General features: G+C 50.5%; 1 protein-coding gene across 4 annotated transcripts in view; it reads left to right on the forward strand.

Annotated features, from left to right (window-relative positions):
- Positions 1-10,448, forward strand: part of GPAT4 (glycerol-3-phosphate acyltransferase 4) — a 40,650-nt gene extending 30,202 nt beyond the window's left edge. For 3 of the 4 annotated variants that reach the window (XM_036297192.1, XM_036297193.1, XM_036297194.1), the window contains 6 exons: positions 174-289; positions 1,147-1,202; positions 1,647-1,732; positions 4,601-4,729; positions 4,808-4,887; positions 6,690-10,448. In XM_036297192.1, coding sequence (XP_036153085.1) covers positions 174-289; positions 1,147-1,202; positions 1,647-1,732; positions 4,601-4,729; positions 4,808-4,887; positions 6,690-6,798 — 576 coding nt within the window. In that variant the 3' untranslated portion in view covers positions 6,799-10,448. The remainder of the gene's footprint in view (positions 1-173; positions 290-1,146; positions 1,203-1,646; positions 1,733-4,600; positions 4,730-4,807; positions 4,888-6,689) is intronic. The other variant, XM_036297195.1, reaches the window with a different exon arrangement.
- The last annotated feature ends 9,161 nt before the right edge of the window (positions 10,449-19,609 follow it).

Here is a 19,609-nt window from a genome sequence, read left to right on the forward strand (position 1 = left end):
TCAGGGAGGCTATAGTGGTTTCTCAATAGTAAGAAACCTGTGGCTGTCAATAAAATGTTAGAGTGTGAGAGGTTGGTGTGGTTATTTTGTGGGATCTGGGGCTTTCTCCACAGAGGGGGGGCGGTTTGTGTGAAGATGGCTTCACTACCAGTTATTTCTTTGTCTGAGATTAGGTGGGTCAAGTGCACGGGGGACTCATGGGTGTGATTCAGAGAGCCATGGTGAAGGCCTGCCCTCACGTCTGGTTTGAGCGGTCTGAGGTGAAAGATCGCCACCTGGTGGCTAAAAGGTAAATCAACAAAATGCTATCGTCTATATGACCAGTTACAGAGGAAGTATGCATTTTAGAGGTAGTTATCCCTCCACAGTAGAATTGTGGTGTCTTCTAGACTGAGCCTATACTGCTTTCATAATAAAAATGTTTTTTCTAAAACATGAAATATAAAAATGTATACAAACCCTAATATTATTTGCCATTAGTAACGTGTCTAAACCTTTCTAATTTCTTGCACCCCTTGTAACAAACAACATATGCTATTTGAAATCTCAAAAGGAATTATTATTACAAATAAAAACAAACTTAGAGCAATGCAACAAAGTGCTTCCCTGTTTCAAGCTTGAAAAAAGGATTAATCTGGTGCAAGTAATGGCAGGAGCTTTGCAGTAAATTGAGAGGAATCCAGACCCAACTGAGACCACCTTTTATAGGGACACATGAACCTGCCACTAAAGTCCCTTTGCTGCCTCTCTCAGGGACAGGGTGTAAAGCCAGGTGGATGTAGGCCCAGCTTAGCAAGGCTGGTAGAAGTTCTATAGCAGGCTTTTATTAGGGGTGCTCTTTGCAAGGCCCCATAGCAGGTGTGTCCTGCAGACAGTCCCAAGTCTGTGCAATGTCCTCTGTATACAAACTTTAATACTTAATGGAATAATTGTATGAATTAAATAGTAGTCATCTCATTTTCCCTGTCCTTAGGAGTTTTATCTTTGTGAGATTTAGATTTGGGGTTTATAAAATATAGAGTCATGTTTGTTCACTTGTTTTTATGCAGCATCTAGTATCACATCTATGTAGGTTATTCATAAATGCATTCTGGTGATAATGGACTAAGGCTGTCTGACCCTCTGTTTTATTTTTCTCTTATAAAGACTGACTGAGCACGTGCAGGATAAAAGCAAGCTACCTATCCTCATCTTCCCAGAGGGTAAGAAGCCGTTCATCACCACCGAGGCTGCTGTGTGTGTGGGGGGGGGGGGGGGGGGGGGGGGTGCAGGATGGGGACGCTGGAGTTGCCTCAGCACCAAGTTCCTCAGCCTTTGTTGGGGTTATCTGTTTTCACGAATAACGTTAGGTCCTTTTAGATTGGTTGTGGGGCTAAAAACGCAGAATCCCTTCTGTAGTATTGTCTTCAGCTTCCTGTAGTGTTATTGCTGAGACCTGCCAAGTCTGCAGGCGTCTTTGGCCTTTTATCCAGGCTGGTGTGTGCTCATCAAGGACTGGTCCTGTTGTAAGAGAATAGGAAGTGACTGAGTATGTTGCTCATCTCTCTTAAATGTTCATGCATAAGCTGAGGAGAGGACAGATTTATCCTGTTTGAAGAGTCATTAGAACTGTTAGAAAAAGCATTTTATTCTCTCTTGCATTTTAGGAACCTGCATCAATAATACATCCGTGATGATGTTCAAAAAGGGAAGTTTTGAAATTGGAGCCACGGTTTACCCTGTTGCTATCAAGGTACAAGACCTCTGAGGGTGCGTGTGGTCATTGTGGCTGCTGCCAGGAACAAGATGCCGCGGAGAAGGTGGAGGAAGGCGCTGGTGGCACCATCAGCGGGTTGATCTTCTTCGGCAGAGCAGCCTGGGCTGGGCCGTGTGGGCCGAGTGCTTGGGAGAATTTGGCCTTGTTCACAACCTGTTAGAAGGGACTGGGAGTCCTGGAATGCGGAGCAGCCAGATTCCAGCCCACGCCTCCCGCCCCCACCAATTCAGGAAGTGGGGAACGCTTTATAAGCGTTGTGTTTCCCCCCTTATTACCTGTCTTCATAAACCTAGCTGGGATGGAAGGTGTTCCACCTGAAGAGGTGGCTTACCGCCGGCAGTGGGGTGCTCCCCAGTAGATCTGTGTGCGTGGAGAGGCGAAGGTGCGAGGGCGCAGGGCGGCTCATCTGTGCGCCAGGGCAGTTTATAAGGTGAGGTGGATCTTAAGGGCCTGCCTAGTCCACCCCCACCTTTTAGGAACTGGTACCTCTAATTGTTCAAACTCACCCAGAGAGATGGGACGCATTCTCCCTTTTTCTCCTTCCCTCACCTCCCCCTTCACATTCTTTTGATTTTATAAACACACAATATTATTTCTAAAAGTTTGCTGTTACATTATTCTGAACAACATAGGCTGTTGTTAACATGTTTAAGTATTTAGGTTGAAATCAGGGTAAAATAGTGAGGAAATTTGAGCTGTGAGGAAATTAGTCCAAGTTCGGTTACTGCAAACTGCACAAAACTAGAAAAGTATCTGTGGAGCCGATTAAATTAGACTAAATTAGAATTTAGTCTCCATACTTTTGTAAGGGTCTGCCTATTGTCTGCAGAGCATTCTGTGAAAATACTGTTTCTTATCTTCATCTTGCCAGCACAGCTGGTGCAGTGGGGGAAGAGGTGCTCCTCTTGCAAATGCTTACAGGTGGGTGCAGCACCAGGGCAGGGATGGCCGATGAAGAGTGGCTGCAGGGCAGCGGATCCAGGGGTCAGGGCTGCTCGATAGGTTTGTGGGGGATGCAGTGTCTGCTGTGGGTGCAGGAGTGGAGAGTGGCGTTTGCTCTGCTTGCACGCCACCCTGCATTTTAGTGTGCTGAGAACCCAGTGCTTCCCCGTACGTGTTTATTAAAAACAGACCACTGGACAGAAGCCGCCTCTGCTCACTGGACAGCGTGGGTCCTTGGGTCTCGGCGGCATTAGCTCCCCCGGAGGGACTGTGAGAACGCAGGTGCCGGCTTGGGCTTCTGACTCCTCCTGGGCATTGCTGATGCCGCCGGTCAGGAGCCGCCCCGGGCACCCTGCGCTGGAGCGGGTGGTTTTAACCAGTTTCGGAACCTGGACCCTTGGGCAGTTAGGACTCCTCTCTAAAAGAAAAGGCATGTGAATTTCACATAACATTTCATTCCAGTCACAATTTAAAGTCCCCGTAAGATGAAGAGCTCGGCTCCACAGATACTTTTCTAGTTTTGTGCAGTTTGCAGTAACCGAACTTGGATAACCTTAGCAATTTCAAGACTCTTACTACACTTCCACCAAAATTGTTTCCACCAAAATTGTCATTATCTGATTTTGAGCAGTTCATTGCTGTTTTGAGCTTTTTGCCTTGTTTTTCTCTCTATAGGGTCTGCCCAGCATGGAATAGAGACTCAGCCCTAAGCAAAGGACTCACACATATCACATTTTTAAATCTATGCAGTATAGTTAGTGCTTTACAAAACAGGACAACACTTTAAAATCACAGACATGTTTACAACTCATTCTTCTCCCTGGTTTCCTTTTGGTATTATAATGTGAAGTCATTAAGCCTTCGGTAGTTATATCTAAATTTCTTATTTTCTGTAATTAAATCTAAATATCTTCATTTCAGTACTCAGGTTCTCAACTGGGCATAATTATCCAATTCCTATTCTGTGAATCATAAAACTTAGGCTTGAAAGGCCTGGAAGATCATCTAGGTCTGCGCCCTGAGTGCAGGGTCCCCAGCACAGCCTCCTGCCTGTGTTCCTTCTGAGCTCTTCCCCGCAGGGGCGTTGTCCACACGGCTGGCAGCTTGGTTGTGTGGCATCAGCTTGAGATCCCACCTCCTCTTATTTTTCCACTCTCTGGTGCTAGGTCTTTGCTTTGTAATCATACTAAGCCAGTCTCGCGTCTTGTCTGTGATAGACTTTCAGACATTTGATACCAGTCCCATGCTGCTTTGTTCAGGCATTCTCCTCAGGCTCAGTTCCTTTTGTTGCTTCTGTAACTCGCTCCAGGACCCCTCCCACCAGGCCTGCCGGCCACTTACATTAGTCTTCTGATTGGTGAGAGTGAGGGTCACAGCATTGGCTACATTTCCCACAAAATCCTGTTGAATCACAGCCTTTGCCTCCGTTAGAGTCGTTGGCAAATGAAAGTCTCTTACAAGCCTGCGTCCTGGTGGGAAGTGCAGCATCTCTGGGGCGGAGACCTGTACTGTCGCTGTGCGTCCACTTACTCGGGAGCACTGATGGTCAGTCAGAGCAGAGCCTCCCGCTCAAACAGATAACTAGCTTTGCTAGGGCGTAATTACAGAAGCAGTTCTAGTTGTTTTCTCTTGGGTCAAAGGCACTAGAAATGGTATTTAAAACTTGGTAGCAAACGCTGCAGACGAGGACACTTGTCTGAGGAAAGCTGCTAGGGGTGTCCTCCCCGGGAATCTACAGCAGTCTTTTGGGTCAGTCAGGGAGGTTCATGTTTCTAGAGGTCAGAATTACCGGGAGTAGCATTACTTCAGAGGTGTTTGTGGAGGGGCTAGAATCAGCTTTCTAATACTGACACTGCCCCAAGGACGCATTCATTGTCAGAACTGCTGTCCACTGTTTTTCAGTATGACCCTCAGTTCGGTGATGCCTTCTGGAACAGCAGCAAGTATGGGATGGTGACGTACCTGCTGAGAATGATGACCAGCTGGGCCATCGTCTGCAGCGTTTGGTACCTGCCTCCCATGACCAGAGAGGTAGGTACCCCCGCTGCAGAGGTCTTCACTTAGCTCTGTGTGAGCCTGGGCTCAGTAGTCTCGCTCACTTTCTTACAGGCAGATGAAGATGCTGTCCAGTTTGCAAATAGGGTGAAATCCGCCATTGCCAGGCAGGGAGGACTCGTGGACCTGCTATGGTGAGTCTATGTGATTTTATCAGCTGGGTCCGAGAGAATGTCAGTTTCTGAAGGAAATGCTAAGTTGTTGACCTCATTTACGAAGACCCCTCCCCTCTCTGGTGTGGAGAATGAAGCTCACCAGCCCTGGGGCGTGAGCAGTTTGACTGCTCTCTCCTCTGTTACCCTGATCTCGGGGGGACATGGAGCCCGGGATGCTTGGGCTAAAGCAGTGAGTTGTAGCTCTGGGGTTGGTGCCCGTCCACCAGGGCACCAAGCAGTCTTGTCCCTTCAGGTGGGGGAGCCCTGATGCTGATCTGGAACCCTCATAGGAGTCCTGGGCTCTGAGCTCATATATTTGGCAAAATTGGATCATCCTTAGAAAGGCACAGGTTTCCATTTTTGCATTTAGTGTGTTACCTACTAGGGCAGGAATTGGCAAACTTTTTCTGTAGCGTCAGTAAATATGTTAGGCTTTGTGGACCATGTGAACCATTAAGCTGCAGCTGCTTAATTCCGTCATTGTGGCAGGAAAACCACCAGAGTCGACACATAAACAAATGAGCGTGTGTGTTCCAGTAAAACATCACTTATAAGAACAGGTGTCAGGCTGTGTTTGGCCTGTGACCATAGTTTGCAGACCCTTATACTGGACTATGAGGTAGTTACATTCCAATAACAGGAGAGTGACGGATGAGTGCTGGCTCAGGGAAACCATTCTGGCTTATTAGGATCTCCAAGGTTAAGTGCAGGGCTCTGGAGGGCATTTTTGGAGTGGACATTGTGGGAAAAGTGTGGAAATTCACATTTGTGGGTGCCCCATGCGATCTTACTTCATCCTCAGAGGGGCTCCGTGAAGTATGGAAATTGTTGCTCCTGTTTTTCAGATGACAGACTGAAACTCAGATTAAGTAACCAGTGTTCAAAGTCACAGAACAAACACTGGGGTCAGATTTTGAACTCGGGTCTCACAGGCTTGTAGAGCCAGAATGTTCATGCACTGCTCACGGTCCCTCTCAAGGCTGGGGGAAGACAAGGTGGCTGCCTTTGAAAGGACGCCTTTGCTGTGGATGTGAGAGGGTGGAGCAGTGTCGGGTCTTGGGGTAAGGTCTGTCCAGTGATGGGGCTTCATCAGAGACTTCCACCACTACCGCTCCGTAACTCAAGAAAAGGGCAGGTGGGGACTGAACGGGCATGGATTCTCTTTAGTCATCGAAGATGTGATAATTCTAGGGTGTAGATGAAGAGTTGAGGTGACGGGTGGGAGTGGGACTTTAGAAGCAAATCCAAGTGGAAGCATTATTGGGGATGTGAGGAAGTGCTGGGATTCCCCATGGCACTGGCCCTGAGCACAGAAGGAAGAGCACAGTATTTCCCCTGTGCTCATTGCTTGCATGAACTTGGAGAATCCTTGGATCTGAACTTTACAGATTTTATTTCACAGATCCATTTTACCGGTTTGTTGTAAGTCTCGATGTTTCTAAAGCTTGGTTCACTTTCCATAATGCCAGAATACCTCCTTTGTCTTTTTTAAGATGAGGATGAATGTTGGAGTAGAAAGAACTTAAAACTCCTTGGTAGGTTTAAGCAATGACAGTACCTTGAACATGAGTGGTGAATTCTGGCCCCGAGCAGGAGTGAGTTTTGAGGTAGAAAGGCTGGATTCCACAGTCCAGGGCCGGTTTCTGAGCTCACCCTGATGAGAGGCCGTGGGGGACCTTTGTTTCTGCAGGGGTGTCTCGGTTCTGGGCAGCATGGGGCAGTGGCTGTGGTGCAGGGTGGGCAGGAAGCTTCGTCCTTACATGCAGCCTTCCTCTCCCCAGGGATGGTGGTCTGAAGAGGGAGAAGGTGAAGGATGCTTTCAAAGAGGAGCAGCAGAAGCTGTACAGCAAGATGATCGTTGGGAACCACGAGGACAGGAGCCGGTCTTGAGCCCACACCTCCCGCTGGCCGGAGCCACTGTGCCCGAATCCTGGCACTCCTGATGGGAGCCAGCTGGAGTCTTTGCCGCCGCCCCCACTGCTGCATTCCTTCCAGACTCAGGTCTTCGGGCTGCTCTGGATCCTGGCGCCAGCTTCTTCAGAGCCGCAGGGCCTGGGCTTGCCCTCTGAAGCGAGTGCTACTGGGTGTTGCCGCCCAGGACGAGAGGCCTTCTTGTTTCTTTTACACTAAGTCCGTTGGAGGAATGAATGCCATTAAAGTCAGCCCTCCACCTGTGCACGCGCGGGGCTGAGTAGTGGGGAAGATTCGGCCACATTCCCGTGCTGGGCCCGTGGGACACCCACATGCCAGGGACGTGGCCGGGGGAAGGGCCACCCACTCCACTGCAAGGCAGGGTGGCCGGCCAGCCCCGCATCGCCCAGCCCTGGGCTTGGCCGACTGGATAAAGGAAACTGTTGTCTGCCGGGGCTTTCGGCAGAATGAAGTGTTAAATTCCCATGCAGTCACCCAAGGGCATGGGAAGAGGCAGGACGGACCAGTGACTAGTGTGTGGTGGGAACCAGGAGTCATTTCACGTTCAAACTCCAGTGCCCCCCAAACTCCCATGTGACTTGCTCTTTGTTAACACGTGCCTCAGTTTTCCCATCTGTAAGCTGGATCGGGAGGGGAGGGGTGGTGATACCTACCTCACAGGGTTGTTGTGGGGACTGAAGTGCTACTGTGCGTGAAGGATAATGGAGCTCAGTGTTCCAAGTCCAGGACCCTGAGATGTGGCAGGACAAGGGCAGAGCTTGGCGCTGCTGCCCAGGCTTCGGAGTTGTTTTATGAGTAAATAAAATGGTCTTTGACGGTGAATGAATAGAGGGGATTTTCCCTTCACTCTTTCTCCCCTAGATGTAACCCTAAGCAACACGTTTCTTAACAAAGTTACAGAACCCAGAAGCCAAGGTTAGCGGGTGTAAGCGTGACTTCTGGTCTGAGGACTAGCATTGTTCAACAGCTTCTGCTGCTGCTCTTTGAAAGCATATCGGTGTCTGTTCACACTTCTCCCTGGTTAACTGGGAATTCCCAGCAGGGATGGAGATGTGGAGTTCTGCACAGACAGTGCCCTGGGACCAGAGGTGTGTGATGTGGGCACTCTGTGTCGAGGTGGGCGAGAGAGTGCAGGATGGCCGGGGCAGTCTGTAAGGACAGTGGAAAGCCATGAGGAAATACAGGGCCAGGCAGGAGCGGGGGCCTGGGAGAGTCCGTGCGGGGCAGGACTGGCTGTGGTGTGTGTGCACCACACAGCTAGAGGGAGGCAGCAGGCTTCATGGCCCCCTGCGCCCACCTGCAGGCACTGAAGGCAGATCCAGAGCCAAGCCACCCTCAGCTCCCGGGTTAAGGGTCTTCCAGTTTCCAAGCCCTCAGTAGAGAGCTGCCTCGCCTCTGCCATTTATCCTCCCCCCACTTCCCTCCACTCCGCGTGGCCCAGTCACCACACCTCTCGGGATTTTGCACCAGCCGTGGTGTGTGTCACCTCCAAGTCCACCTCCAGCCTGCGATTTGGGGACGTGGGAATGAAGCCCCGCCCCTTAGGCTCCGGAATTGATAGCACTTTGCCTGCCTCACCTGAGTGTAACTCGCCCTAACCACTGCCTAACCTCTTTGCCCCATTTCCTCTTACCTGCTACCCAGTGAAACATTTTACTCTTGAATAAAAACACTATTATGACTGCAAGAACTGCCTTATGAACTGCTTTACAAAGTATTCAGGAGGAAACAGCGATTATCAGCCTTTATAAGAGGTGATATTTACAGTGTTTTCAAGCTGCTGGAATCATCTTTAAAAATGGATCTTGAAGACCAGGGTCCCTCTTTAAACTCCCTTTAAAAAAAAAAGCCTGCTTGGGGGAAAAAAAGCCTGCTGATGAATACATTTATGATTTTCATAGGTATTTAATATTTTATCTTTATTTTTCTCACGTTATTTTCAACAAAACTGTCTGCTGATGACAAAGTATTGCAGGAACCTGGTTTAGAATCACTACTATGTAAAGAAATAACTTGTGGAGACTAAGCAATGATTACGTCCCTCTTTTACTAAGTGGGGAGAAGAGAGATGAAGTACGCCCCACAACAAATCTCTAACATGTTAATTTAGCACTTGTTACAAGCATGCAGACACTTCAGACTGTTCCATCGTTCTAGTTGGGGACCCTGCAGGCCCCAAGTTATCCATAAGTCAAAATGCTTGGTTTGGGGTAACGGAGTTGGTCTTGTGGGGTAAAACTTCATGGCACTCAGGGATAATAACAGAGAAGCATATAAAATACAAAATGCGCTCCCTCTTGTGATCCCAGCAGCAAAGACGGTGCTCTTAGAACAGAACCAAGTGTGGCATTCATGAGTCGTGAGCACCAGCAGCTTCCAGTCCCACTTCCAAATCTATGGCATCTTGGCTGCTTGGACTGGGTTTCTCTGACAGCTCCTTCCCCCGTAACTAAGGACCTGGGCTAGATGACCTCTAAAGCCTTTTCCACCTCTGCAGTTTCTGTAACTTAAACCATAGTTCAAACTTTGAGAAGCCATTTTAAAACCATTTGCTTCCTGCAAAACACTGGGGCTAGTAGCCGTGTTGGTGACTGTGGGCCCAGGTGAGTTTGATGGAAAGACTTTTTTCACTCAAATAGATTTTTTACCCCAGCCAGAAGGAACTTTCTAAAGAGGGTAGTAAAATTCCCCTGCGAGAGGAAGTTCACTAGAAAGCTGTGGGCCAGGCCAGGCTAAGGTTGATGGAACAGTTTGAGATGACATCCTCGTTATGTCCCTCTTTTACTAAGTGAGACAAGGAGATAGGAATTATATCCTACAGTAGAACCAACTTTGGAACTTGATTCTTGACTGTGTCAGACCCATTCCCTGTTGCTGCTCTTCAGAGGTGATAAAAGGTTTGGGGTGAGGTGCTGGGGGGTGCTGCACAGAGCCCCGAGTGCCCAGCCCAGCCCAGTGCCGAGGCTATGGCACGTCCTGTCTCTGCCCGCCGCAGCAGCACCTACCAATGGTGGGACTATACATTCAGCCATTGAGGCTTTGGAATTGGCCAAAACCTCAATGGTCAGGAATAGTGTTTCCCACGGTCCCTGATGCATCAGAGTCCCTGAGTCGTAGGTCCCATCCGCCTGCTGTGCGTCCAGGGTGGCCAGCCTCGGTTTCTCTGGCCGCACTCGCCTGTGTGGCCTGGGACACCCGCTGGAAGGGCAGCTGCATGCACACTGGCTCTTGGACACGTTAAGAGACGACCATCCCACCATCCATCTTCCACCGCACCAACACTCCCGCTCCCCCCAGTCAATATGTCTCTCTCCGATGGGAAAGTTAATAAATTTTGCTCTAGATTAAAAGTATTGATCATTTCATTTGTAAACGATAAATAAAAAGGGGGAACTTTTCATTGCACCAGGGGTAGCGTCTGGTGTATTTGGCTGGTGGAATTGCGCTAGCTGTCGGGGGGTGGGCTGCTCATATGCATTCTGGCTGGCCAGCTGCATTGATTTCCTATTAGTCTCCCAGCACCACCCAGTAACACATCATTTCAGTACCGGCTATTAATGGTCTTTTGATAAATAATCACTTGTAAGTCAATAAATTTTTATTAAACAGTGTGGCTCTTTGATTTATTAAAATCCGACCGTGTTTGTCTGGGAGAAAAGGGATGCTGAATTGAAGTGGAGGTTTTCATACATCTTCCTGACGCCGAGCAGTCACCGCACACTCCAGAGAAAAACAATTGCGTTTTAACAGAAACAAAACAGCCGAGTTTGGAACTTGGACCCAGGGAAACTTTATCTCCGTCAGTCCCAGTCCGAGGCTACTCTATGGGGAGCAGCAGGCCCGAGGGCGCCGTGTCAAGAACTTTGTGTTTGCTTCTGAGAGTGGTGAGGTCCCCGGGCTGGGCCCCGCCCCTCAGTTGCCTTCTGGGTAGCACAAGACCCTGCCTGTCCACCGGCCAGCCCTCCCCTGGCTGAGCAGTGCACCTTGGTGATGGCGCCTTTGGCAAACAGACATTTGAGATTCATGAGACAAGTGAGACTGCAGGTCCTGTTAGCATCCTGATCAAATCAAAGACTCCTTGTGGCAGGAAATGCCCAGAGACCGACTGTGTTTTGGTATGTGGACATTTGGCTGTCTGGATTATTGTAAGAAGTGAGCCAATAGCTGAAGACTGGAAATCTTTTTTGTGAGGTTGTCATTGGTCTAAAGTTGGCTGTAAAGGTTTTAACATCTTTTCATTGCGACGAATATGGCCCCAGACATGAATATAGAGTGGCCCCACCCATGAATACTGAAGCAGAACTCCCAGAGGGAAGTCTGGGAAAGGGAACAAACCTGGCTAAGAAAAGGGTTTTTATTAAAACAAACACTAGCTGGAACGCCTCGTCCTTGGCCCTGCCCTGATTCCAGCTACTGCCGATGACTTCCCTTCTCATTCAGTGGTAGGTGTTCACAGAGGGCTTTCGAAGGGGGACTTGCTGGTGAGTTCAGCTCGGGCCTCGATGTCCAACATTTCATGTTATTAGGTGTTTAAATCACATTTCTAGATGTTTTTATAACAATGTTTTAAACCTGCTGCAAGGTTTCTGTGCTGCTGCTTGGGGTCCTTTTCTGTCCTGGTCTTAGGGATGGAAGCTGCCACATCAGGGGACCTTAAAGGAGACCAGGAAGCAGGAGAGCAGAAAACAGCGTGTGACTGTGCCCAGCAGGTGTGCATTTACAGAGGGGTTTTCCCTCCGAGGCCCATCCTGTCCCAGTGCAGGGATTGGTCAAGGACCAGCTGCTTCTCCCCAGAGCTCTGAGGCTTGGGCCGCACCCCCCCCCCACCCCCCCAGGGTGGTGCAGGGGTGTGCCCAGGCAGGGAGGCCACAGGACCGCACAGCTTTCTAAAATAAGTCACACCAGATCTGCGCTCTACATGCAAAATTCAAGTCCACTTTCAAGGTTAAAGGAGAGACTTGTGAAGTGTTTCACCTGGGGCGTCACCCCTAGCCTTTGTTAATTCCCCTTCACGTCACTTCCTCTGCTTTGTTGTTAGGGCTCTGGCAGGAAAGTGGGGGTCATGTTTGTCTCCTGTGCTCCATGCGTTTACTTCCGGTGATTTTGAGTCCAGTACACGAAACTACAGGAAAGGAGTGACTTGCTGTGCAGCTTTCACAATAATGAGGGGAGTGAGGTTGGCACAAGGAGTTACAGGGCCATCTGGGCCACCATCCAACAGGTACCTGCACCTCCTGTAGGTATAGCCCGGCTGTGGGAGGCCGAGGGAAGGTGGGGTTGAGAGGCTGTCTCCCTTGGGAGTCAGGGTGGCCACCTGAAGCTTCCAGAAGATGCCCTGGTGATGCTAGTGAGCTACAACTACTTCCTTCTGTTCACCCCACGGCTCCCGGAGGCATTCTCATTGCATTTGAATCCCCCCTTCCCCCCCCCGTCCCCCTCCCCCCCCCCCCCCCCCAGCCCCACACACACATTGCAGACTCAGCTCCGAATGGCTGGAAATGAGGCCTGGAGAAGGTTAGCGGGTGCCTTCTCCCATCCGGATCTAGGCCAAGGTGTTCTCTGGCTCACCTTGCTTCCTCCCATCCTGTTTGCAGGGTCTCAACAGACACCTGCCTCCCTAGCTTGAGGAGTGGCTCTACAGGAGTGGCCGGGGAGGTGCCCAGCGTTTGGGGTCCCTGGTTCTTGCTGCCGAGGCGGTGAGCTCGGGGAAGGGCTGCTCGCACTCAGATTGATCCGCCAGCTGTGATTTGTCATTTCTCCAAGGCAGGCGCTGTTTTCTCTTGCTTCAGGAGGCCCCTTCGACACCTGCTTTATTTTTCTTCCTGCGCTGACGTGACGGGAGACAGGTGTTAAACTACTTAATCACTTTAAAATTGTTTTAATTTTCTGTTTTTTATTGATCTCTCCAGCACCAATTAATCAACTCACTGGACCAGGCAGTTAGTACATTAAAAATTGTCAGGGAGGCCGTGCATCTTGCAAAATGTCTAAAAAATATTCGGCTAGCAAATTTCGTTTTTCTTTGCCATGCAACAGTCCTTGGCCCACGGAGCTCCCACGAGGAAAGGGCCTCTGGGGCTGAAGCGGTCCAGGCTCAGTCAAGGTGCAGGTGGGGCGCTGGCCAGAGGGGCTTCCTATGGGGAAAACAGAGGCAGGTGCCCTTCTCATCGCTGATCTCCACCTTTCCTTCCACTTGTGCTCTCTGCTTCCCGAACAACGCAGGGTCCCCTTTGCCCGAGAGAGCTGGGGATTTGGGAGGAAGGGCGTGCTTGCTCTGGGCCATGTGTCCTGCCCCCCACTAGGGCAGGACTTCACAGTCTGTGACTGCCCTCGCGCCCACGGCCAGATTTCCTCTCCCTGGACGCCGGCACTTTTGACTCATCCTCAGTTGCTGCAAAGCCACCTCCCTCGGTTGGAGGCTTGCTCTACCTGATAACTCTGCCGGAAGGTGGCTGTGTGCCATGCCACCTCGTCCCTGGCACCGGGTGATGAGCCTGCAGCCCTTCCATGGAAGGTTCTGGGCCACCCCGTCCCCACGGCCACCCGACCTGTGCTGCTGTTATCACTCCCCTTGAAAATGATTAACTCCTTGGCTGTGCTTTCTGAGTTCACGAAAACACGGACAGAATAGCCAGGGGCTTCCTCATCATTTCTCAGGCGTGGAAATTTGTTTCCCAGTGTTCCCATTTTTGCCTAATTTTCTATCACTTTCTAAAAGCAAGCCTCTTATTTTTTCTGTAGCAAATTAAAGGTCAAGCAGCCGGTCTGCCTGGTCTGACTGTCTGTCCCTTCCCAGGGGGTCCCAGCCTCCCAACATCTCTCCCCCACCTCGCCCTTCTTCCTTCCGCCCCTAGTGCCCACACAACTGAGGGGAGACTCCTTCTATCCTCCTCCCCCTGAACCACACAGGTTCCCCCAGAGACCTCAGACACCGGCCCTTTAGAATCAGGGCCTGCAGAAGAGGCCCGGATTGTAGGGCAGCCGGGGGCAGGCAGGTCAGCCCTGCAGCCTGCGGGACTCACCTGTGCCCAGCCCCCAGCCCCACCCGCTCTGTATTAATTGGTATATGATTGGGCCAGGACGTATAATCCGGTATTGATTTTCTCTCTGGACGCCACAGCTTTATTTGCTCACATCTGCCTTGTGTTTAATTGGTTCTTTGCTCTGGAAACGAGAGATCTTATCGGCCGGTTGGGTTTCTTTTCCTGGGACACACAGGCACGCACACACCCAAGTTAGCCGGCCCAGCCCTGCCTCTCCCCCGCCCTCCCACCAGGAGGCATTCCTGCTGGGTGGAGGGAGGAGAATGCCTCTGATGGGCTTTCTCAGCAACTTCCTGTCTTTACACTTGACCTCCTGTGCCCGTGGCTGGTCCTTCCTGGCGTGGAAGCGTGTGGCTGTGGAGTCACACTGGGTTCAAATCTGCCCTCCCCCGCCCCCCGCACTCCCCGTGTATGGCCTTGCAGCTAACCTCTTGAATGGTTCTGCATTGCAATGTGGTCTCTCTGAGAAAAAGGCAGAATACTTGCTTCTTCGTGGGATTTGTAGTCATCACACGTGGTGCCTGGCGGTTAGTGGGTGCGCGCTAAACAGCAGCTTGGTCAGTGACAGCATCCCCTTCCGCCTGTGCAGCCGCATGTGGCCTGCTGTGGGAGAGGTCATGGCCACGTGGACGGAAAGAAAAAGGAGTCTCCCATCACCTTTGTGTGGCTGAGTCAGGTGGGAGAGCGTGTCTCCCAGGGCTCACGGTCCAATGAGCGTCTCTGACCTGAGGTCCTGCTGTCACCTCTCACCTTGTCTGAGGCCCGATGACTCTTGTCCTCTCCCTGCAGTAGGGAGCTCCTCTCAGCAGGGCCCCTCTGCCACCTGGCCCCCCTCCACAGCACAGCCCCAGGCCTGCCCCCCATGTTGGAGTGGGGGGTGTGAGGGTGGGGGTGGGGTATTTTCTCTCCTCTGACTATGGCTCCACCTTTGGGCTGGTCTGCCCTGGGCTTTCTGTAGCAAGGGCGGGGGGATGAGGTGTGCGGGGGCGGGGGCGGGCTGCAAAGGCCAGAGGTAAACACTAGTTTCCTATTGACACAGCATTCGTTCTCTCGCCTGGACGGATGAATGTGCCCTCACTCACTTTACCAAGATTAATGATGTTTGTTTGCCTGCAAAGAGAGGCCTAGTGAGGGCTTTTGAATGCCTGTCCTCTGGCTGTGGGGAAAGAGGCGGGCAAATGCTCTACCTGCAAGATGACGGGCCTCCTCCACCACTTCCAACCTCACTGTCCCTGCTGAGGCGAGGGCACCTGCCCCTGGAAGAAACAGGAGGAAAGAAATATTTCACAGAATGTGAGCTCTTTGTGTCCTGTCCCAGGGGGTTATCACTGACAAGGACACCTCAGCAGACCTGCACAGGGGGGCCTGGAGGGCAGCCAGCTCCTCCCCCTGCCAGTCCCCTGAAGCTCTGTTCCCATCTGTGCAATCGGGGCTTTTGCCCCATTTGTTCCCAAGGCTGTTGCCAAAGGAGGGCCAGTCTTTGGTTCACTGCTCTACACTAGAGGTGGGGAACATTCGGCCCGAGGATCATATAAGGCCCATGAAATCATTTGGTCTGGCTTTGCCAGGGCATTAGGGTGAGTTAATGAAATGTTTGACCACATATAGCAGGCTAATATATTTTTTAAATATATTTTATTGATCTTTTTTACAGAGAGAAAAGGAGAGGGATAGAGTTAGAAACATCGATGAGAGAGAAACATCGATCAGCTGCCTCCTGCACACTCCCTACTACTGGGGATGTGCCCACAACCATGGTACATGCCCTTGCCCGGAATCAAACCTGGGACCCTTCAGTCCCCAGACTGATGCTCTATCCACTGAGCCAAACCAGTCAGGGCCAGGCTAATTTTTAAGTTGATAATTTTTGTATGGCCTGGGAATGATGCTATAAATATCCAAATGGCCCTGGGCAGAGAAAGGTTCCCCACTAAGGAGTGACAGCGTATTAGAGGGGACAGGTCAGGCTTCTGAGGGGGGCACTGGCAGAGGAGCATCGAGGCAAGTGAGGCTGCCCCAGCAAGACCTTCAGGTGGGAGACTCCAGGGCCTGTAAGTGACGTGGTAACAAGACTGGATCTGAGCAGCTTCTGCTTTGTGTAGGTTCAGCACAGCTTAAAGGGCAAGAAGGGGCCAGCCTACTGCACACTCTTTTCACAGAAGCGCAGGCAGAGGACAGAGGTGCCAGGGCTGGAGTTGCTCCAACCCGGGCTCCTCCAAAGCCCAGGACTGTCATGGTCTCCTGAGGGTGGGGGGATAGACCAGGCCATCTTCTGGAAAGCAGCCTGAGTCTGCAGACCCTCCGCGGAACCGCAGAGTCCTTCCCCAGGAGAGCCAGGTGCTGCTCTCATCAGGAATTTGACCAAGACTCAGAACCAATAAACACTGGGGGTGGGAGGAATTGTTTGTTTAATCCAGTCCCTTTCTGTCACTAAGGAGGGGCCACTGCAACCTGGCCTTCTGAGCTGAGTGCAGAGCTTGGGGGTGAAGAGAGAGAAAGGGTAGCAGGACCCAGCTCTCAGGTCATGGTTGCAAGGGAGGGAACACTGGGAAACCCAGGGTAGCTCCCTTCTAACCCAGGGTAGCTCCCTTCCCCCATATGTCCCCCAATTGGACTCCCTGGCAGGGATAGCCTATAAGCAAGCAACAGGGCTTTTTTTTTTTTTTTTTTTTTTTTTTTTTTTTTTTCCCCCCCTCTGTGTGTGTTTTTAACACAGTTAAAATATTTATTTCTTGCCCAGCCGGCATGGCTCAGTGGTTGAGAGTCAAGCTATGAACCAGGAGGTCATGGGTCTATTCCTGGTCAGGGCATATGCCTGGGTTACAGGCTCATGTCTGGGTTATGGGCTCCATCCTCAGTGGGGGATGTGCAGGAGGCAACTGATCAATGATTCTCTCTCATCAGGGATGTTTCTATCTCTCTCTTCCTCTCCCTTCCTCTCTGAAATCAATAAAAATATTTTTTAAAAATTATTTTCTTACCTTATTAGTGTTCTTTCTGTTATAAAGTATAAAAACCCAACTCAATTAAGATGAAAAGGTATTATTGTCTCCTGAAAAGGCTGGAGTAGATCAGGCCTGGCTGCATTTGGGCCTGAAACAATAATACCAGTTCAATCCTGCTCTCCCTCCCTCTCTCAGATCTATTTTTCTTCCCATTGGCTTTCTTCTCAGGCAGGTGCCCCTCACAGAAGCAAGGTGGCTGCAGCAGCCAAAAAGAACGCCAGGTAGAGAGGTAAGGGAAGTGCTACCGAGAACAACTTAGGTCCTTGGCTCATTGGCTGGAATTGAGCCTGGCACCCCTGAACTAACCCATCCCATAACCAGAGAGGTGGCATTCACTGATTGGCCTAGGACTGTGTCACTCATCTATGTCCAGATTTAGGGGTGGGGTCAGCCTGCCCACAGTAGATCAATCTAACATGGCAGGAGGGTTGTTCCTTAGGAAAGTCCGGGTGGCATCACCAGAAGAAGGCCAGGATCAGTGCCAGCAAGCCCAGACCACAGAAGCACACTGCACCCTTTTACTCCTCTCAGGGTAGAAGCTGCCATTCACTGAGCTATGCTATCCTGCAGCACAGACCTCTCTGCCCTGGCTTCCTGGGCATGTGATGGTCCCAGCCAAGCAGTACTCGACCTGCAAGCTCACCGTTGCATTCTTTTCCAGGACGTAATGGCAGTGGGTTAGCCAATTCCTTAGAGCGGGGTCTCTCCCAGCAGCCCTTGGAGGTGTGGTTATGTTAGACCTTCCCACAAGTGTCACAGACACGGGGCTGATGCCAAGTGGCATGGGAAACCTCAAGGGCCCTGCCATCCTCCCTCTTTCACTGGGAAGAAGACCAGACCCTTGCAGCTTGGTTTCCCCCCTGCTGCCTGCCTTCCCTGACTTTTTGAATCTTTGTCACCTGGGGAAGAAGGAAAAGCTACAGAACTCAGTGAAGGTCTTTATGAACAACGCCAGGATTTAAATTTGAGTTGGGCTTCTAAAATATGTGTGTGTGTGTGTGTGTGTGTGTGTGTGTGTGTGTGTGTGTGTGTTCCTCACTGTTTGGCAAATGTGCCCACTCCCCGTGCTCTAGGGCACTAGTTAACGGCACATTCCAGGGCCACACCCTGCCCAACTGAACCGAATAGCCGGGAAGGGCCCCGGGAATCTGTATGTCTAAGTCCTGTCGTCAGGGGAGCCTGAGAAACTGCCTAAATGAGTATCTGGCTGTGTTATGTCTGCTCCATCCAGGGACACTGACTGTCGATTACAAAACAGCAGAAACCACACCAAGAAAAATGATGTTTGCTGCAATCGTGCATTACAACACAGAGATTAGTGTGTCTTTGAGTAGTGAACTTTATCTGGTCCTCTTGTGCCCTCTGTAGCTTCCAGGTCTTTATACACCCGGGGAGTAGGCACAGCCCTGGACTTCGAGCTGGAAGATGAGGAGTTTTGACCTTGGACAGGTGTCCTCAGCACTCCAAGCTCCAGTTCCCTCTTCTGCACACTGGGGATGAAACCTGATGACCAGTCCATCTGAGGATCAAATGGAATAGCATCCATGGGCGTAGATAGAGTGTAATAGTGAGCACAGGATTGTGTCACATGGGGATCTGGTCATTGCTTTTCATTCAAATGCCATAAATTCTTGATTTTAGGTGGTGCTGAGACAGTGATTCTTACTGATGAAAGTTGCCTACATTCTAGTGCTCCTTATATGTTAAAGAATGTGATGCTTTTGATGAGATATGGTATTGTGTGCGTCACTCGTGAATTGCATTTTTGTTAAGGTACATTGCCATTAATTAAATTCTCTCTTATTCTTAACCACTGCCTGCTGTGGGTTTTCTGTTCCCTGTGAAGACATTTCTCATGGCATTAATAGCATTGTGTTCACTTCCTTTCTTGTCAGCCTGTCTCCTTCTAGACTCTGAGTAGCAGGGGAGCTTGTTCTGTGTCTGTATCCCCAGCAACGAGCACAGTGCCAATCAAAAAGCAGACTTCCCATTAATTGCATGGATTTTAATTTATAGCACATATAACTCTAATATTTTTTTTAAATAGTTCACAGCCCAGACTTACTTCAAATGGGCCCTTTCTCTTTCCCTTTTGTGGTGATTCAGAATGGAAGCTCCAGAGTCAGTCAGACTGGGTTAAGCTGTGTGACCTGTGGCAAGTTACATAGCTTCTCTGTGTTCCAGTGTCCTTGGCTATAAAATGGGTGTAATAATAGTGTTGTTTCCTGTGGGTTTTTGAAAATTAAATGAGCCAAGTCAAGTCCCTAGAACATTGGCGGGAAGTACCAGCAGGCGTGGCGGTAGGTGCGGTCATTGCAATGGCCGTGTGGCGAGAGGACAGGGCGCGGGCTGTGAAGCTGAGCAGAATCACCACTGACTGTCCCTGGACCTGGGGTACAGCAGGTCACTTCTCTGCCTCAGCCACTTCATCTGGAAAATGGGGCTCCTAGATTGCACATGGCTTTTGGAAGACAAATGCATGGACGTGAATAGAGCAGTTAGGAGTCCTTTTCTTAGAAGGCGCCGGAGTCTTCCCTGCACTGTGGACCTCCTGGGTTATAGGGAGCAACCCAATGCCCTTTGGTATCTTGACCTGATGCCGGGTGGATCCTGATGCCGGGTGGAGCTCTGGGCCCTGGGGACAAGGTGACCACAGGGAATCCCATGGCCTCTGCCTCTCACATGATGTCAAATGATGGAATTCCATTTCCCGCAGGTTTA

Source organism: Myotis myotis, unplaced genomic scaffold, assembly GCF_014108235.1.
Source record: "Myotis myotis isolate mMyoMyo1 unplaced genomic scaffold, mMyoMyo1.p scaffold_m19_p_3, whole genome shotgun sequence".
NCBI lineage: Eukaryota > Metazoa > Chordata > Mammalia > Chiroptera > Vespertilionidae > Myotis > Myotis myotis.